General features: G+C 37.2%; 2 protein-coding genes and 1 non-coding gene across 4 annotated transcripts; 2 read left to right on the top strand and 1 right to left on the bottom strand.

Moving 5' to 3' along the window:
* Positions 1–1595: 1595 nt before the first annotated feature.
* epm2a (EPM2A glucan phosphatase, laforin) lies at positions 1596–8752 on the bottom strand. Its single transcript, XM_015005253.2, has 5 exons — positions 8228–8752; positions 7397–7571; positions 4040–4284; positions 2776–3068; positions 1596–2141 (listed from the first exon to the last, which is right to left on the bottom strand). Exons 1-4 carry the CDS (start codon positions 8472–8474, stop codon positions 2785–2787), a joined length of 951 nt encoding a protein of 316 aa, XP_014860739.2. The 5' UTR covers positions 8475–8752; the 3' UTR covers positions 1596–2141; positions 2776–2784.
* Positions 8753–9711: 959 nt separating this feature from the next.
* Positions 9712–18506, top strand: LOC106928764 (hydroperoxide isomerase ALOXE3-like). 2 transcript variants are annotated; one of them, XM_015005252.2, is made up of 15 exons: positions 9712–9809; positions 9905–10067; positions 10705–10909; positions 11502–11583; positions 11654–11776; positions 11868–11971; positions 14366–14538; positions 14637–14780; positions 15056–15259; positions 15346–15432; positions 15547–15713; positions 16567–16688; positions 16859–16959; positions 17130–17300; positions 17390–18506. In XM_015005252.2, the coding sequence occupies exons 2-15, from the start codon at positions 9921–9923 to the stop codon at positions 17567–17569; spliced, it is 2010 nt and encodes a 669-aa protein (XP_014860738.2). In that variant the 5' UTR covers positions 9712–9809; positions 9905–9920; the 3' UTR covers positions 17570–18506. The 2 variants fall into 2 exon arrangements, with proteins under 2 accessions (XP_014860738.2, XP_087858008.1); XM_088001882.1 differs by having other exon boundaries at positions 9762–10067.
* On the top strand, positions 13045–13117 carry trnav-cac (transfer RNA valine (anticodon CAC)). The gene has a single exon. It is a non-coding gene; the product is annotated as a tRNA-Val (tRNA).
* Positions 18507–19910: the final 1404 nt, after the last annotated feature.

The raw sequence follows: 19910 nt of genomic DNA, 5'->3' as shown, positions 1-19910 counted from the left end.
TGCAATAAAAACAATTTTCAGCATATGTTCATTGATTGTATGAGAAATGTTGAAGGCCGCATTCATTAGCCTAGTCCTCCAGGGACAAAGGCTGTATTTTATTGATTATCAGTGGGGTGCTGCCTATCGCAGTGTTTGTGAATCACCCAGACCGCAAATAACATGAAGTTCAGTCGGCAGGCGGATCAGCAGTACAGATGTTTAGATAATCCCTCCACTTGCCCCCACTGTGACTCAGTACTTTGAGTCATGGCTTTCAAATCCTTTTATATCAATCAAATGTGAGAGGTTGGCTTCCTCACGTTACAAGGAAAAACCTGATTTCTGGATAACTCTGTTTGACCCTCCAATAATTCTTTGAATTTTATTCCTCCAAAAAATTACGTCTGACAAAGCAAACGAAGCTTGAGGGGAAATGCTGCTGCTGGCGTCTTCTGAGACACGCACGCCTATCAGTCCTGTCACTATTGGTTTTAGGAGATCAGATACGATTATCTGAATAGTGTCAGCACCTGCCAAGATGTCTGGAGCCATGCCTGGAAGCAAAGTAAAAAAATAAATAAATATTTGGATTATCTTTAATAAAATAAGTAAATGAAAAACATCTACTTATTCGGCAAGCTGTGGAAAATAGTGTTGAGATAAAGTGTAAATGGTGTACTTTTTGCTGTCGTACTGACCAATCGGACTGCTTTACACTGGAGGCACGACCATTCGTGCTCACATTCACCCAAATGTACAGATCAGTAGATGACTTGCGGTTAAGTGAATATGTGATAGGAGGAAGCTGGAATAACATGCTGAGGTCCAGGCTGGATTCAAACCGAGGACCCATTGCTGTGAGGCAACAACACTTCCAAGTGTCCCAAAGTACAGTCCAAATAAAACTAATTAATTCTATCTGGGTAGAAGATTCATGGATCTAGCTATCCATGACATTAATTTTTTCCCTTAATGTGGCTTGGATACTGTAATTTAAGGGGTTTCTTGCTTTACAGAAGAGACTTTTGCACAAAGCTGACTCATCACCTGAGTCTTAGCATAGTCATAAAGCAAGGGTGGCTATCGAATGAATGAATAAGATGTCTCTGTAGAACTCAATGATGTTCTGAATAGGAAATGCAGCTGTGCAGGAACAGCGACACATCTTAATATGCAGGACGTAGGCTCATGAAGACTGGATTTGACCACCTCTGTCATAAGGAATCTAAAATACACCTTGAGTTTCATACAGTACCAGGATTCTAAGTCTCCTTAAATCATGTACAATCAATACTTTCACTCATCTGTTCAAATCTTTTTTTGTTTTAGGTCAGTTAGGTTTACAAAAATGTCTATTTTCTATGACAAAAATAATGAGATGGATGTATATATATATATATATATATATATATATATATATATATATATATATATATATATATATATATATATATATATTATATATATATATAAAAGAAATGTTGAATACTTTCTTTAAAATGACTGGACATCCTTGTGTTCTTACACAACACATGTTTAAACAGATGAACGTGACACCTTAACTACTCTGGAAATTGTACCGGAGGATGAACCACACTTGTGAAAATGCACAATTCTCCATTATTATTTTTGTTTATTCCATATGAGTTTCTCTTTATGTCACACATTAGAATAAAACTTGACTGATTCACCTCAGTAACACAGAAGCACAGCTCTATCCACCCACACATCCCAAATGACATCTAGCTCAGTAAGTCACTGAAAAGTAACGGTAAAGATTTTTGCTTCAGGAAAAAGTTTCTTAGCCTTCAAAGTAACTCAGTTTTTTTTTTAATCAGAGAAGAATGACAAGATTCTGTCTTTCAAAAAGTAAAAGTGAGAGTTTGTGGTGTTCAAAAAGGAAAGCTTGCCCTCTTAATGGATTATATTATATCAATATGACTTGAAAGTGATGTTGTTTTTCTGAGGATGGCTTCTGACGGAAACATGAAGGAGGAAATGCTCCAAATAAGCACTGTGAGAGACAACTGTACTCCTTGATGTCTGGAAGGCAGATACCTCTGGGAGGGAGGTAAAGTCCTTCTTGATTTATTGGATTTGAGGATGGATGTGTGTCTCTGGCAAGGAGTAGCACCGCCATACGGCTCTACAATCCTCTTCTGCAAAACAAAGAAAGCAACTTTCTCTTTCTTCTGAAATTGAAAGGCAGATTAGCTAAAATAATACACTGTAATTAATGCACACAATTGTCTACAGAAGAACAAAATATGTTAGAGGAAATGTTGGCAAGGAAGAGAGAACAGAATGTGTCTTTTTTCTTTTGGCTTCCTACATGGATTTAGGCCAACTTTTCAGTATATTTTGTAATTTGACTTTCTACGTGTTGCTTTTATTCATTTCAGTTTAACGCCTTTTCCAAATGTCGACTGTTTATTGATTGCAAGCAAAAGGGCCTAAAGTAAAGCTCTTCCCAAGCCACCCCCTGATGGCATACGCTGAAAATTACAAACAGGATCCATACTTTGTAGCTGTGTGTGGGGCAAGTGTTCAAAAGGTAAAAGCTAACACAGTAAGATTAATTGCTTGTAACATCCCTTCTGGCAGCCTGCAAGACTCTCTCTAAAGACTCAGAAATCAACCACATCCTGAAAGCCACTCAGCTGAAGTGGGTCATTTGCATTCATTAGATTTTAGTAGAGCAGTTTCTACATTTACCATGTCTTATTTTCACCTTCTAGATCATTTTATAGGGATGATGCACGGCCTATTGTCCATTCTGATAAGGATGCTTACTCTCAGCTGTCACGTTTCTGGGTAAGAGATTGATGATCGCAGCTGACCAAACTTCTGGGTGAAGTCCTGCTGAGCCTGGACTAAAGCTTCTTCGTCTATGTAGACCGCTGGCCGCCTTGAGGCGACAAAGTACTGCACCCTCCTGAGGCTCCAGCCGAGGATGTACATGAGAAGGCCGCATACAGCCGCCGTGGACCTGCCGACTCCGGCGTTGCAGTGGACGTACACGGTGTGGCCATTTTCCAGGAGTCCGTGGAGCAGGAATACAGCCTGGGGAAGCATCCTGATCCGACCTGCAAAGAAAAACACAGACATCACGACATTCTCTCAGATCCACTTTTATATGATGAATGTTGCTAATTCTTGTTGAGTAAAATATAAATATTCAACATTAAAGACTGTTTTTGAAACATGGTAACTCGTCAGTAGTTGCCATCTTTTCCCACATGCTTTTCCCTTCGATCCTATTCTGAGAAAAAAGTACACTGCTCAAAAAAATAAAGGGAACACTCAAATAACACATCCTAGATCTGAATGAATGAAATATTCTCATTGAATACTTTGTTCTGTACAAAGTTGAATGTGCTGACAACAAAATCACACAAAAATCATCAATGGAAATCAAATTTATTAACCAATGGAGGCCTGGATTTGGAGCCACACACAAAATTAAAGTGTAATGTTCCCTTTATTTTTTTGAGCAGTATATATATTATAAACAAATAAGGTAAAGGCAACTTTCTGCAGTTTCCTTAGAGGAACAGCCGCACGTATTTATAATAGTCATGTATTGTAATAAATAGGTGCACATGATCAAAATATGTAGAAATAAAAGGCTCAGAGTCTCAGACTTCAGACTTTTTTCATTTATCTTTGAGTAACTTAAAAAACAAATACGAATCCATATTGTGCTGTAATATTTGAGTCCTCTCTTCTCCAAACAATCAGGGCTGCTTCAACGGGGGTTGAGAATGTCATACAATTTGGGGAAACTCTTTCGCTTTTGTTCCAGTTTACCTTTGTTCCAAAAAAAAAAAAAAAAAAAGCTACCAAACTGATTTTGTTTTGTTTTCTATTGCCTCCTGTTTTTATGTTATGTATCACGCTTCGTTTTAACCTGGAAGTACATGAAAACTGTACGTACAGAGTGGCTGAAAAATATTATTTCAATCTTCTCTGCATTTTGTAGCAGGCTCTTCTTTGTGACTGGTCACTTTTTCCTTCTGAAATACAAACATAAGCAATATGTAAGCCCGCTTCTTACCCTCTGTGCTCATGTCAGGTGTTGGTAGCCACACATACACAATGCCACAGTCTTTGTACAAATGCATCAAGGCATCGGGGCTCATGGCTTCCTCGTGGTTACGTCTGCATCCGCTGGAGTTGTTCACTACGTCCCACTCTGTCTGGAAGTTCACCACGGCGGTGATGCCCAGTTCGTGCTTCATCTTTATGGTCACGTGCTCCACCTGTCGAGGGCAGCTTCCCAGCCAGACACGTGGCAGAACTCTACGATCGCCAGACAAGGACAGATTTATAATTCTTGTCGATTCAATTTTTATGTGAGAGAGTAACAGAAATATATTGGTTCAGTTAAGCCAAAAATCTTTAAGTTAGCTACAGCTTTAGGAAACAAATTAGACATTTCAAACTGCTAATGAGCTGCAGGCTTCGCCTTTATTTTCTGTCTCTCAACATTCTCTTGTTCTCCGTCACAGCTCTGATGTTTTCTTGACTCGTGTCCCTATTTTTTATTTCTTTTTTCCTGGTCCCCATAGCCTGGGGCAGACTCTGTTGAGTGACCATTAGTATGCACAAAGTCAACAAGCAGAGGAGGTGACACGTGAAAGACAGGACGGACACTGTTAATATGTGACGTCTCATTGTAGCACTTTGGTCTCGGGTTGTTCTCATCGGGTGAACTGATGTTTTTTGGAGTTTAATTCTTTCAAAAAATAATCGCACAAAATAGCAGCTATTTTTAAAATTTAGCTTTATTCCCATAAACAAAAAGAAACTAAATTCTACATAATCAATAGGCCTCCACTTTTTCTACTTATGAGCAAGGCAGGTTAGTTATGAAATAAGAAAATCTCTTTGAATATATTGCTGACTTACCACGGAGAGTGTGTGCGTGTTAGTCTTGGGGCTGTACGGATGCACAGTTGGAGAGACTAAATTAGAAAGCTATTAATAGGCGAGTTACAAATTCACCGTGCTTCCTCCTGAACACCGGCCCTTGACATAAGACTTGTAAGGTCTTTTAGGCACAAATTAAAACCCGATGGCACAAGCAAGCCCAGCTCATTCTTATGCAAGTAAAGCACTCACAGCTTCAGGGATGTTTTTGTGCCTGCAGTAGCGTGGCACTGACTCTGCGCTCTACAAAGAATTGACGTGTATGAGTCTAAGATAAAGATTTTTATGATCATACAAAGCAGTTCTATTTTTTTTTTTTTTTTTACAGTTTTTTAATCAAAGCTAACGCCAGCTTCACTTGTTGCTCAGAACATGACATTTACTGTCTGTCGCTCCCACTGATGCTGCAGCAGTCAACCAAAGTTCATGTCTTCTCATAGATGAAGGGATGGCAGGAGAATCAAAGGACAGAACAGCAGTGGGGGAAAAAAAAACCCCCAAACATGGTGGTGAACTTTTTTATACAGATGAAGGAGCACAGCACAGAGAGTCACCATTTGCTAAATAATACAGCAAATAATATATTTCATGTGAAATTAACAGGGAAACTGTTTTCACTAATACATATTTTTGTCTGTTCAATAAAGCCACAGTTTTGAATGCAAGCAGAGTTGCACCTTGACTTAACGTCAATCCTGTAATAATTATGTTTTAATATGTGGATTTTGAAGAAACATAATATTTAGATGCCACCATCAGCAAATAAGTACAAATGAATCTTACAGGTCCACAATAATAAAGAAAAAATCTAAACAAGAAACCACTGCTCTGAACTATTTCCTTGCACACAGGAACAGGATAATGATTAAACCAACTCAGTTTGTTTTTGAACATTTTCTTTTACAAATCCAAGGTAAAGAGAAGAATCCTGTGCTGAAGAAATAATGTTAGCATGCCGGATAAAGGCATTGGTTGTATTAGATTCTACTTTGGGGTATTTGAGAAAGGATTCCATTTGCAAATGCACAGAGAATTATGCACAGATAATTGTTCTTTAGCTTTACAATTATGCACAAGTTTATGTTTATCAAACTACCGTGTGTTAACAAAGCGGTCAGTGGCAGTAGCGTGTCAAAATATGAAAAAGTTTGTAGTGTATGAATACTTTCTATAGGCATGTTATGTAAGACAAAAGTAAAATAAAAAAAAAAAGAAAACAAAAATGGTTAATATTGTGAATATCGTTGCATTCAGACAGGCCAGGTTTTGTTAGTATACCTCCATGGTAGAGGTGAGCTCAACTTCATGTTGAGAGTCTACAACATGAAGGAAAGACTGGAAATAGAAATAAGATATTTTTTTCTGCCTCTTCCATCAAGAATATAGACAGTTGTGGTGTCGTAAGGTACCGAGGAAGAACATTTTGACAGAAGAAATTCAACTTAGAGGCAGAATATATATTTATTCAAAACCTTTTTTCTTTCTTTTTTTTTAAGAAAGACAGCAAATGTCAAAAAGTGTGTTTAGGCCTGATGCAATCCTCCAGGCTGTTCAAGAAACAGTCACTGTTTAGATTTCTAGAGGCCAAATGTTAAAGGCACACACAACAATAGTATTTACATATCAGGACAGCTCCAAGTGAGGATATTCTGCCTCTTCTCATTTTCTTTTTTATACTGTAAAAGAAAATAAAGCACCTCCAGCTCCTAGAGAATTGGATTTATTGTTTTGTGCAGAAAAGCTGGATTCTTTTCATTTTGGCATTTTGGAAGTTGATTGATGAAAATGACATGCAAATAACTAAACATGACAAATAAAAAATCATAAAAATGAAATATATATATATATATATATATATATATATATATATATATATATATATATATATATATATATATATATATATATATATATATATATAAAAATCATGAAGACAAAGACTGGAGAGGCGCTGCAGTAAACGGTTGCCTGGGTTCTTCACCAGTCAACGCTTTATGGGAGAGTGGCAATGAGAAAACTACTGTTGAAGAAAACTCGTATCAAGGCTTGACTACTGTTTGAAAAAAGGCATGACTCAATGGTCGAGTGGAAGAAAAGTTTTCGGTCTGATGAGAAATGAAAAGGGCTGTGGACAGTCGATCTCCAGGCCACCTGACAAGAGTTTGAACAGTTTTTCAAAGAAGAATTGAGTAAAATTGCATTTTCTAGATGTGAAAGCACTAACTAAGACATGTCTGCACAGATTCCATTCTGTGATTGCAGCCAAAGGTACAGCTACTTTACAAATACCAATTTGTAATCACTTATTTTATGTAAAACCTTTTGTCATTATTTTGGAAAAGTCAGTTTTCATTTACATTTGTTGTACCTGTTTGTTAAAAATGTTGTCCTTCATGATTTATGAAGAAATAAAAAGGGTGAAACAACCACTGGGGGTGAGGATTACTTTTTATAGGCGCCGTCTGTCAAATTATACAGTTACCTGGAGAAATGTATGGCCTTCTGACCTGCAACCTTAAAGTAGAAATTGGTGGTGTGCTTCATCTCATCAGTGTGTCCCGTTTCCTCTATCCAGTGACCAATGGGGTGGCAGTACACTCCGTTCACCACATTTCTCTCATCATATAAACAATGCCTGTCATGACTTGGTCCGCTACCTATGGACAAAGAAGACCACAGGTTTTTTATTTTTATTAAAGGACATTTATATTTCAATTCTCTGATGGTGCATCCAATCAAACACCAGTCACTCTGTCGACCTATTCCATTGAAAAGAAACACAAATATCCAATAGTTGGACGTAGTATGAGTTGTGATGCATTTCTGTAGGTTTTTATTTGTAAAAAAAGTCAAAGCTTACACAAATTTATTTGTCTAAAACAATTGGATGTCTTGATACCAACCACAAGCACTTCTTGTTTTGCTGACAACTGATAGTCATGAAGCCAAAAATTGAAAGATGTTCTGAACAACTCCTCAATAAATAAACACACAGGTTCAAGGAATAAATCAAATAAATAAATTAATTCCTTTATTTAAGAATATCAATATTTTCAGCAGTGCTTGGAAATATTATTTTAGCTTTAATAGGAAAAAGATACTAGATACTATTCGTGTGTGTTAAATAATACATTTTGAAATTATCCAAGGCACTTTGCTGCCACCATGTGGCTGTAAGTATGTATTACATCACATGCATCACTAGTGCAGACATGGCGACGTACTTATTTTCTCTCTATGCTAAGATAATATGACATTAGTTTCAGTCCTTTCGGTGTCTTGTGTTGCTGCATCTGTGTAAATCGTTGCGTACCTTCCCAGATAAAGGTGTCCCGGGCCTTTTTGATAAACTTGAACCACAGAGAGTCTTTGAACGGCTCGGCCAGCTCCACTTCGCCCGTCCACAGACACGGTTCATCTGGTGACGGCAGCTTCTGCGAAGCCTTCATCCGAACCGCCCCGTTCGGGTCCCAGTGACCCATTTCCTCACGCGAACCCAGAACTAAAACCTCCACGTCCGAGGACTCCGGAGTCAGAATGACACCGAATCTGAACAACATGTTCGCAGGTGTAGCTAAACGTCTCTAAATCATGTCCTCAGTTTGAAAAGCGTTCAGTTTGGTACTAACAACAGGAGTGTTGTTGCTGTTCTGTAAATCCGTGAGGGACGCAGACTGTGGGCTGTGATCTTAAAATAGTCAGGCCCTGTGATGGTACGTTTGGCATCAAAGATATGGTATAGATACAGACGGTTCACTCCTCAGAATCCCGAGGAACCAATCATGGGCCACATCATTTAATGTAAGTCGAGCTCGGAGAGAAAAAAAGAAATAAACGAAGAAAGCAGCTCTTGCATACTATGCATTCCTCAGTCTGTACATCAAGTTAGTTTTTTTTAAAACCTCGGATATTTATCTAAGAGTTTGAAATGTCTTTGTCTTTTTCTGCTTTGATATTTATCAGACTCTGTAGATCCTAATCAGCATGACTCTGTCCCAGCTTTGCTCTCCAGAAAGCAGGCCTGCAGTACATTTTTAATAAATGCCAACTTTAAATAAATAAAGCACCCATAGTTAGAATAAGCTTTTGAGGAACACTATTTCCTTGGCTCTGAATTTTTTTTCTTTACATTTTTCTGTAAGTTTAAGCAATAAAAAAAAACAATACTGTTCAAACTAGGTTAATTGGTTCATTCCTTGAGTTTTGTGCTTGTTTTGGGCTAATAAAACCCCAAAACTCAGTTTCTCAGAAAATTTTTATCAAATAAGACAAATAAAAATAGATTTTTAATACAAAAATGTGGGCCTCGTAAAAGTATTCTCAACTATTGCATAGCATATGGATTAAATATTTGGATATGGCTCCTTTTGCATGAATTACTAGATCAATAGTTGAAGCTCCACTGAGCCATCTGAGTTTGTCAGCTAATCAAACACAGTGATATGATGATCGTTAAAGTTATTGGTACTTTTGTCATTCTGGGCAGCTCTCAAGTCCTGCTGGAAGTGCAATTAGAAGGTCGACAAAGCTTCTCTGTAAAGAGAAGCATTGGGGTCCTGCAAAAAATAAAAGATACTTGGTAAACAGTTGCACCAGCTTTGCACAGAAGTGACTTTTGAAAGTTTTTAAGTGATAAATCTGGCTTTGGGCAGAAATTTGGCAAGAGACGTGAAAGATTCATTTTCCCTTTGAGACCAACTACACAGCTTATAGCTATGAATGAGTCGAAGCAGTCTGGCTTCCACCAGGTAAACCTTACTAAACATGTTGCTTGTCCAGTAGAACACGCCTCTTTCACATTCCTCCATGATCTATTCAAGGCAAAGGTCCAGAGCCGCATTTTTGAATTAGTCTTGAGGCAATACAACCTGCTGTTGCTGATTTAAGAAAGACAGGTAGTGTTTCTTGAGGAGAAAATCATTCAGATTAAGAAACTTAATATACTTTCATTTAGACGTTTGAGTTCACAGTTTGTTTCTCTTCTGGACAGCTGCCTCGAAGAAACAATGGCTGAATACAAACTGGAAGTGACAACTGGTAACATGAAGCATGCAGGGACAACAGACAACATCTATGTCATCTTGTTTGGGTCAGAAGGGCAAAGTGAGCGCACAAAGTTGGACAATTCTGGGATCGACTTTAAAGCTGGGAAGGCAAGTTGCACTCTGTTAAGCGTGGTTTATGATTTTTAAACAGGTTACTCTGGTTTTTCAAACAATGGGCCTCTGCTCTTGTGACGCTTATGTTTTCCTTTCTTTGTACGTTTGTCATTTTATACACCTTTCTTTCTTTTACCTTTAATAGGTTAATATAATTGGAAACTGATACTTTTTAGAGGTGTGAACTATTACAGAACAGAGTGAAGAAAATAAGTATTTAATCCCCTGATTGTCTCATCTTAATTACATAGTCTTTAATGTTTAGTTTCATTTACAGTAACAGAATGTCTCTACACATCCAGAAAGAAATCCAGCACATAATAGTAAGAACATCCTTTAAATAGTGAGAAAGATAAGTATAGTTGTTAAAACAAGTATTGATCACAATAATGATTTTCTCAGGAAATATAGTTATAATAATGTTTCTACAAACAAGACATTTAAACCAGCTGTTGGGAACAATTAAAGTAATCCACATGTACATGAAAACCAGAGCAAATTACCTCTCACATAAAAATAAATAAGGTCTTGACAACAGAGGCTCAAATACTTATTTCCCCACAATAAATGTAATACTTTAGTGTAACTGCATTAGCTCAATACATTGATTTTTTTTTTCTTTTTTTCTCAGACAAGGACATACACAGTGAAACCTGCCTCATCTCTGGGGAAACTTCTGTTCATAAAGGTGGAAAAAGATCCTTTTTCCATCTTCCCAGAAAATGAGTGGTACTGCTCCAAAATCGTAGTGACGGCTCCGGAAGGGGACGCGATCGTTTTCCCCTGCTACAGATGGATTTCCAGAGGTGAACTTGTGGAGCTCAGAGGAGGAAAAGGTCTGATTCAAATGTAACCTATTTTAAATCATAGCACTACATAATAGAACTTGTACTTTTCCTGTAAAGGATACTTTCCAGAACTTACAAAGTATTTTTGGGAACTATAATGGAAAGTACTGGTTATTTTCCTGTAAACTTTGCAGGATTCTTTGAGGCATGTTCTATATTTTAAAAAAAATAGATGAAGTGTGTTGTCTAAGTTCAGCAAAAGTGGTAGATAAATTCCAGTAAAGTAATGATAAAGTTTTATGACAGTTCCACAAAATGGGCTTTGGAAAAGTTTCTAGAAAGCAAAGTCTGAAAAGCTCCGGAGAAGCACCTGGTTAATTCTGGGAAAGTACCAGGTTAGTTCAGGGAAATTAATCAACAAGTTTTATAAAAGTTTTTGTAGGTGCTAGGAAGTTATAGGTTAGGAAGTATGGCATGTTCAAAGAAAGTAAAAAGTTAATTCCATAAAACTTCCAAGAATCTACAGGTTCTAAAAATAATCTTTGTTCTAGAAAAGTACAGTGCCACCAAATAAATTTTAAATAACTGATGTTAAATTAATAATAATTAATTTGAATGTATTTGTTTTTAAATCTGGAAGCCATGACAGTTTTTGAGGAGGAACATTCCCTGCTGACTGATCTTCGAAAAAGAGAACTAGAACTTAAAAAGAGTTTGTACAAGTAAGTTTCCATTACGCTTTGTCAGAGGAGCTGGTCTGAACAATATTTAAAACTTATTTTTCTGTCTCAGGTGGGAGATTACTGATGAGAAGTTGCCGCACTCCAGTCACTTTAAAGACATATCTGAGCTCCCTGCAGAAATTCGCTTCTCTTTGTCCAAATCAGAACAGGTTCAATATACAAAAAAAATGAAGTGAGTAAAATATTACAACATCAACATCACAATCTCCTTCTGTTTTTTTTAAACCGATATGTCTGCACTGTTTTGCGCACATTTGTTTTAGCGGCTCTGAACTGAAATTTAAAGGGCTGGCTGGATCCCACAAAACATGGAAAGACATCGATGACATGAAAAACATCTTCTGGTCCAAAAAGACAACACTATCAGGTATGCCATGCCATTTCAGTAAAAATGACATGGTTTTTAATGATTTGTACATTTCTCCTGTCTGATATCTTTAAACAAGAAATTAATTCATCCATCACACTGAAGTGCTTGCTTGCAAACAATGTAAATTTGCAAATGCTGAGAAAATCTTGCTGAGACATACAAACTTTGTTTTGTATGTCCAAAACAAAGCTTTATATACAGATTTTGTTTTTGAACTCTTATTTATTGTAAAGTGGTGATTTTATTTTTGAACCCTTATTTATTGTAAAGTGTTGATTTTTGAACCCTTTTTATTGTAAACTGTTGATTTTATTTTTGAACCCTTGTTTATTGTAAAGTGTTGATTTTATTTTTGAACCCTTGTTTTTTGAAATGTGGTGATTTTATTTTTGTGTTGATTTTATTTTTGAACCCTTATTTATTTTTGAAGTGTTGATTGTCTGAAGGACCTTAGACATGAATTGCCCCATATGGGGCTTGAACCGATGACCTCAGCATTACCAGCACGGTGCTCTAACCTGCTGAGCTAACTCACCTACCTTACAAACTGTTGAGTTTCCATGGATTTAAGAAGAACTTACATGATCTTACCATAATGAAGATTTGATAAAATGCTTATATTCTAATGTTTTTCAAAACAACATACATAATATTTTATTTTCCAGAGATTTTGTATTTTGAAGTGTTGATATTATTTTTGAACCATTTTTAATTTTCAAGTGTTAATTGTATTTCAGATATTTTTTTTTATTTTAATGTGTTAATTTTATTTTTGAACCATCTTTTATTTGTAACGATTGATTTTATTTTATAGCCATTTAGCCAAGTCTCTAAAAGTCTAGAACCATTTGTCTCTGTTAATGACATTTTCTATACATTTTTTGATCCCAGGCTTAGTTTATGGACTGTAATGTGAAATTAGGCACAATTATAAGTCTGACAGTTTGTTCACCAAGTTACTGTGCTCTCTGAGAGGATCTGTAAGTATTTGACATTGTTCCATGCCCATCGTTGACATCAGTCTCTAACAAAATTTGGATCATCTACCAGGAACAGTGGAAAGAGCATGAGTTTCTGTAGTGTAGTGGTTATCACGTTTGCTTCACACGCAAAAGGTCTCTGGTTCGAAACCAGACAGAAACACATTTAGTATGTTCTATTCATCACAGGTGTTTACTAAAGGGCAACAAGGGTTCTGTGGTGTCATGGTCTGTACTCTGAATCCAGGCATCTGAGTGCAAGCCTCAGTTGAAATTTTCATGCGTTGCATCTCACATCATCAACTTTGGAACCTCAAACTGAAACAGAGCAGAGAAGTTCAGTTCCTGTAGTGTAGTGGTTATCATGTTTGCTTTACATGCAATAGGTCTCTGGTTCAGAAACAGTTTTTGTAGGTTATGCATCTTTTGGGGTGCAGTGAGACAATAAGAGTCTTCCCCTTTCTTGTTCCATGCCAAGTTGATTGGTTCATTTGCCAATCGACTTCAATGTAGGCTTCTTTGAAATCAAAGTTACTTTACTTCAATTACCAATTGGCAGTTCTATGGCGTAATACATGTGTCAAACTCAAGGCCCGCGTGCCACATGTGGCCCCACAGCATTTTATAGGCCAATGATTGACTTAAAATAGGTTTTGAGCACAAATTGACTACAAACTACATTTCAACCAAAGGTTTGTAATGCGCTTCCTAACCAGACGCTCCAAAGCGTTCGGTCCATAACTCTTCAACACGGTCAGAAAGACGCATTTAGTTCAGAGACCATGAGATAATATTCAGAAAGGATTTTTTAAATTAATTGATTTCAGTTGCGTCTGAGACTAAATCTTTGCGTAAAGTCTATATTGTCTGCCCATGTGACTTGTTTTTATTATTTGCTTGCTCACCTTTAAACACTGATTTAAATAATGTAATTTTTAAACTGAGTAGTAATTTTTACATCCATGGAAACTCAAATGTAATATTTAAAACTTCAATACATAAAATCAGTTATTTAACAATATGAGGTGTTTAATTTATTTTTAACATTGTATTTTTATACATTGATGCTAGGGGTGCCCAAGTCTAGTTTTCCAGAGCTACCATTCTGCAACTTTAGATGCATTCCTTCTCTAACACACCTGGACCATTGAATCATTATAAGCCTCTTCAGACCTGAATGAGGGAAGTCAGCCTTTTGTCTGGGGTGTTTTAGCAGGGATGCCCTACTGATCTGTACCATCAATGTGGCCCGTTGAGGGTGGCCAATATGCTGAAGTGGCCCTCGGTGAAATTGAGTTTGACACCGCTCCACTAAAAGATGATGTATCAAGGAGCTACTAAGACTTTTTTTATATATTATTTTGCTATAAGATAAAATAATGTAATTTATCTTTACTCGTATTTTTTCCAGAGTATGTTTCAGAGCACTGGAAGGAAGATGACTTCTTTGGATACCAGTTTTTGAATGGAACCAACCCCAATGTGATCAAGCGCTGCTCCAAACTTCCCCCAAACTTTCCAGTGACTGATGAGATGGTGAAACCTTTTCTGGAAACTGGAACCACTCTGGAAAAGGAAATGGAGGTTCGAAAGACTATTCATGGACTGACATTTATCTTTAATTATTTGTCAATTTCTCCAAAGGTTTGCCTGATTCTAGCATAGTTCTTTGTCCTTCACAGAAAGGCAATATATTCCTGTGTGACCAGAAGATAATGGATGGAATTCCAGCCAGAAAGAAGGATGGAAATCCTATGTATGTGACAGCCGGTTTGTGTTTGTTCTACATGAACCCTGAGCAAAAACTGGTTCCAATTGCGATACAGGTAAATGCCCTGATGGGAAAGCCAGCTCTGTTATGAGATCGTGAACAGAATGCAGTTTTTGGTTAATTGAAATTTAATTTCTCATTATTTTTTGGCAACTAAACTGTGTGGCATGAAGGAACAAAAGTTACAGTGATGGGAGACCAACATCATGGCACTCATCTTAGCACAACCAACCAATTCAGATGTGTTTAGCCAATCAAAAGGCTCCTGAATGACATCAATATCAGACAATAATCTACTTTTAAAAGCCTTGATAAAATCTTTCATTTCAGCTGCATCAACAACCCTCTGAGCAGAACCCCATCTTTCTGCCAAGTGACCTTGAAACAGATTGGCTTCTGGCCAAGCTGTTTTTTAGGAGTTCAGACCAGATTGAATACCAGGCCGTCCATCATCTCATGAGCATTCACTATTTGGCAGAAGTCTTTGCTGTTGCTACTCTCCGCTGCTTCCCAACTATTCATCCCCTTTATAAGGTATCAACCAAAATAATACAGCTGACGGAGCAATGTTTTTAGTTTGACTTAATTTTTTAAAATATATTTTGGTTTTATTTATACAGCTACTGATCCCACACTTCCGCCACACTCTACACATAAACGTCGTGGGCCGTAAAACTCTTCTTGGACCTGGTGGAGCTTTGAGTGAGGTACTGCGATTTAACATACATTTCTAACACCACACTCCTGTTTTGTCATTGAAGACTTACATGATTAAAGTGATTTTGAATAGTTTAATTATGCCGGTACTTTGTGGTTAACAGAGCTCTCTTGGAAAGGAGGGGCTGACAGAGCTCATGAGAAGAGCGCTGTCTCAGATGACCTACAGCTCCCTCTGTCTGCCGGAGAACATCGCTGCTCGAGGGCTGGAGACGATTCCCAACTTCTACTACAGAGATGATGCTTTGAAGGTGTGGAATCACATCAACAGGTAATGATTTGTTAAACTGTTGTACATTTCAAGCAAAAACATATTTTGTTTACAGTGTAAAAGTGATTGGTTCAGGGAAATATAAGAATGGAATATTACACAGATCATTTCAAGCATGTTCATACACCTTGAAATTGTAGATATTTTATTAAAATAATAAACTTTATCATAAGTTATTAGTTTCCTGTGCTCTGATTTGATCTCATCCAGTCGGAGCGCTTTCCTCTCGATGCCACTTCTTCATCAGGTTCATTTCTAGATTGAATAATCAATAGTTTCTCTATCAACCGATTGACTGTGAAAAGCGTTCCTGTAACTGCGTAGTAAAAGCTATCCCACAGGATAATGCTGCCACCACCACATGATAATGTGAGGAACATTTGCACATTTTTTTTTCTGTGGTGTCGCCTACATATTTTGTGGCAAACTGTAAATGGGACAATTTCATGCTCTTTATTCACTAACTTTTCCTGATAAAACGCTTCACAAAATGCTGCATTTAGGCTCCAATTTTATTCTTGAAGGGTGGACGTGTTTTATTTACTAAATATAGTAGCTGACTTATAACGATACTTGGTTGAGTTGGACTTTATTTTGGGTTTCAGGGTGAAAGGGCCTGAATATAAATACTTTCCATAATTTGTGAATTTATTTGCACTTTTTTTTTCCCACAATTGGGTTGAAATTAAATTCCAATAAAATACAATGCAGTTTGTGGTTGTTATGTGATAAAATTATGCATGTGAATACTTTTGCAGGGCATTTTATTGCCAGAAATATACTGCACAATTTGACAGTCAGATGCATACTAAAGAAAAGATGAATTTGTATTTTTTTTTCTACTTTTTACTAGTTTTGTGAAGTCTGTGGTGGAATATTACTATAACTCTGACAGCAATGTATGCAAAGACTCTGAGCTGCAAGAATGGATCAATGAGATATTCACACATGGCTTCCTGAAAAACAAATTGTCAGGTGAGTGTCAGACTAACCTATAATATGGGTTTTGATCAATATTTCTTTATAGTTCCAACATTTTTCAATGTAATCAAGTCCAAGAAAAATCTTACTTTTGCCAAATACCGTCTGTAGCATGTTGTTTTTAATTGTTAATTTGGTTGGAGATAAAACTAATGATGTAATAGGTTGTCCATCGTGCTTCAACACTGTGGCTGAAGTGATCAAGTTCATCACCATGGTGATCTTCAGAGTGTCAGCTCAACATGCTGCTGTTAATGATGGACAGGTGAGTGACAAAGATCTAACCGATTGAAATGTTTAGGAAATAAAATGATCTTCTGATTATAAAATAATAATAAAAAAAATCTGTATTAAATCAAAGTTCAACCATTTGCAACTTCTACAGTTTCATTTGTGTTTTTACCTAATGATAAAGTATTTTTTTTTCTTTTATAGTTTGACTACAACTCTTGGATTCCCAATGGCTCCCTCCTGTTATGTAAACCTCCTCCCGTCACTAAGGGGCTGTCCAGCATGCAGACGCTTCTGGAGGTTTTCCCAAATGTTGGAGACACAGTAAAGATTGTGTCAACTGTTTGGATTCTCTCAGACAAGTACACTGATGTGGTGAGTTAGTAGAATCATTATAATTCTAAAACTATTCTCCAAATGAACTGGTGTATGAGCCTTACTTAATGGCTTTCTTCTGGCTGCAGGTTCCCTTGGGTACATACCCTGAGGAACATTTTGATGAGCCTGCCCTGAAGCAGATGATTAAGGAATTCCAAGCTGAGTTGTCTTACTTGAGTGAAGAAATTGCAGTGAGAAATTCTCAGCTTAAAATACCCTACCAATATCTGAACCCTGCTGTTATAGAGAAGAGTGTGACCAATTAGGAAACAAGGCCAGCAGACACTTCTTTTCTTTTCTTATTTTTCAGCTGGCTTCTCCTGAAAGTTTTGCGGGTCTTTCAGATAATTGCATATATTGTGTCTTATTTATTTTGCTAGTTATTGCATTTTTGAGTTACTTTCGTTTTTAATTTCTTGACTGCAAATGTTCTCCGTGTTGCTTTTAAGTTCTGTAATCCTTGGAGCAAGTCTAGGCTTTGGCTCAATCTGCCAAAGGCAAAATAACTGAATTGAAAAAAACAAAAAAACTGTGAAGATTTTGTTTTTACTCCTGAGTATCTACAACTTTGTCTATTTGTTAGAGTACGATATTTTCCGCACTATAAGGCGCACCTAAAAACTTTAAATTTCCTCAAAAGCCGACACCTTATAATCCGGTGCGCCTTATATATGGACCAATATTGAGCCACAACAGGTCTAGCAACTACGGTAAGCAGCCGCCGACTTCATTTTCGCCCATAGAGGAAGAAGCGTGCGGTGCATGCTGGGATAGTTGTCAGAACGCTGGTTTGTTAATAAAGTTTGACTGACCTATCTACCTACCGATCGTCTATAATCAGGTCGTCTGCAGGTCTTTTAGCACCACTTTCTCCACGAACATGCTGTGCGCAAACGGAGAAGGGTGACCATCGTCTGGCCACGCCTCGGCCCAATCGCAGGAGGCTCTCCTAACCGACCGGAGTCGGACTGTTTTGTTGATATTCCCTGTAGTGCAGCTCCATCTAGTGGATGCATAACGTAACTCCAGCCTCTGCTGTAGCGTCTATTCTATGCGCCTTATAATGCGGTGCGCCTTATATATGAAAAAAGTTTTAAAATAGGCCATTCATTGAAGGTGCGCCTTACAATCCGGTGCGTCTTATAGTGCGGAAAATACGGTACTCAATCAACAGAAAATGCAATAAAATGATGAAAATCTAAACCCTATTGTAGAACTTTTTTTTCCCAAATACGTGACAACTTCTCTAGCCCTAATCTAAAGTGCAATGCATTGGGACCAGCCAGGGGAGGAACAAAAATGGGTTGAACTACACACAGAAAACAGGAAAAGTTAGGCTAGGAGTTCAGGCGAGTTCAAAAGGAACTCACAAAGAATATTTGTGATAATTCACAAGAGACTGGGGTTTGTAAGACAACAGAACAGAAAGAACAAAGTCATACATATTGAGAATTTCTACAAAAAATGTGTGTGAGAAAAACATTTCAGGAGAACAAAGTAACGAGGGTAGTGATAACATCAATGAAGAACTGGAAAACCTTAAAAGGAGCATTCATTCTAACAACTGTTAGAATCAATAAATGCCAAAAGAGTTACAATGTGCTGAAGATCAAATTATGCAAATGTTCTCTAAAATCACAAAGCTCCTTATTAATTTTTTTGTTGAAAATATCAAAATAGGTGACTTTAAATCCTTCCTGCCCCCTCAAAAATAATTCAAAGGCAGCACATTAGACCATCTTTACGTAACAAGAAGTTGAAAACATTGCGGTAAGGGGCCAATGGTGACATCTTTGATGGCCAGAGCAAAGCAAACATCATCAGGTGGACAAGACTGGGTCATCCAGTCTGTTCCCCAGGATTCCAAAAAGCTTTTTTTTTGTAAAACCAGATGCAGAATGTGATAAGTAGGTATGTGATGTAATCTTGGAAACTTACTGACAACACAGAAGAAGAAAAAATCAACACCCAATAAGAAAACCCCACCGCCTGTATAGGAAATTTTCTACAACTCTGCAATCTATTGCCACAACAGGAAAAAAAAAACATTACTTACTTTTATTTATTATATTTATTATATATTATATTGCTTGTTTATTTTTCTTTGAAAACGCAACAAAGAAATAGACAACAAAGAACACGTCTTACTACTTCTGTGAATTTAGTAGCCTAAAACCGATTACCATCACTAAATTCTAGAAAAATCCTAATTAGTGCCGCAGGGTGAAACATCCAAGTATAAAAGGCAGAGCGAGACATATTCTTCCAACTGAACTGAGAGATAGATCTTTCTGGTCTCTTCTGGTTTCCCAGATAAACTGGCAACTGGTCTTTACAATGGTGATCAATCAGGTAATTAAAAATTAAAATTTTTTGCACTTATTAAATATTAAGAACTGCTCTCTGTGAAAAACTATGTTTTCTCTTCTAGCTGAGTCTGACTATTGCTGCAGTTTTGCTTCTTGGTTCATCTTAACATTTTCATTGTTCTAAACAGTCCCGACGGACCTGGTGATTTTGAGACTTTAAAGCAGGGGTGTCAAACTCATTTTGGTTTAGGGGCCGCATACAGCTTAATCTGATCTGCAGGGGGCCACACAAGTAAAC

Source organism: Poecilia mexicana, unplaced genomic scaffold (assembly GCF_051168715.1).
Source record: "Poecilia mexicana isolate PSO_F unplaced genomic scaffold, ASM5116871v1 scaffold_21, whole genome shotgun sequence".
Classification (NCBI taxonomy): domain Eukaryota; kingdom Metazoa; phylum Chordata; class Actinopteri; order Cyprinodontiformes; family Poeciliidae; genus Poecilia; species Poecilia mexicana.
This window is presented reverse-complemented; position numbering and strand designations above follow the sequence as displayed.

Bases quoted from the DNA above. Each gene is read 5' to 3' on its own strand.
- LOC106928764 (XM_015005252.2), top strand. From the start codon at position 9,921: ATGGCTGAATACAAACTGGAAGTGACAACTGGTAACATGAAGCATGCA. The intron at 10,068-10,704 runs GCAAGTTGCACT...TTTTTTTCTCAG, and splicing joins TCGACTTTAAAGCTGGGAAG to ACAAGGACATACACAGTGAA. The intron at 15,260-15,345 runs GTATCAACCAAA...TTATTTATACAG, and splicing joins CTATTCATCCCCTTTATAAG to CTACTGATCCCACACTTCCG.
- epm2a (XM_015005253.2), bottom strand. From the start codon at position 8,474: ATGTTGTTCAGATTCGGTGTCATTCTGACTCCGGAGTCCTCGGACGTG. The intron at 7,572-8,227 runs GTACGCAACGAT...CTTTGTCCATAG, and splicing joins GGACACCTTTATCTGGGAAG to GTAGCGGACCAAGTCATGAC. The intron at 3,069-4,039 runs GTAAGAAGCGGG...TTTTCTTTGCAG, and splicing joins ACCTGACATGAGCACAGAGG to GTCGGATCAGGATGCTTCCC.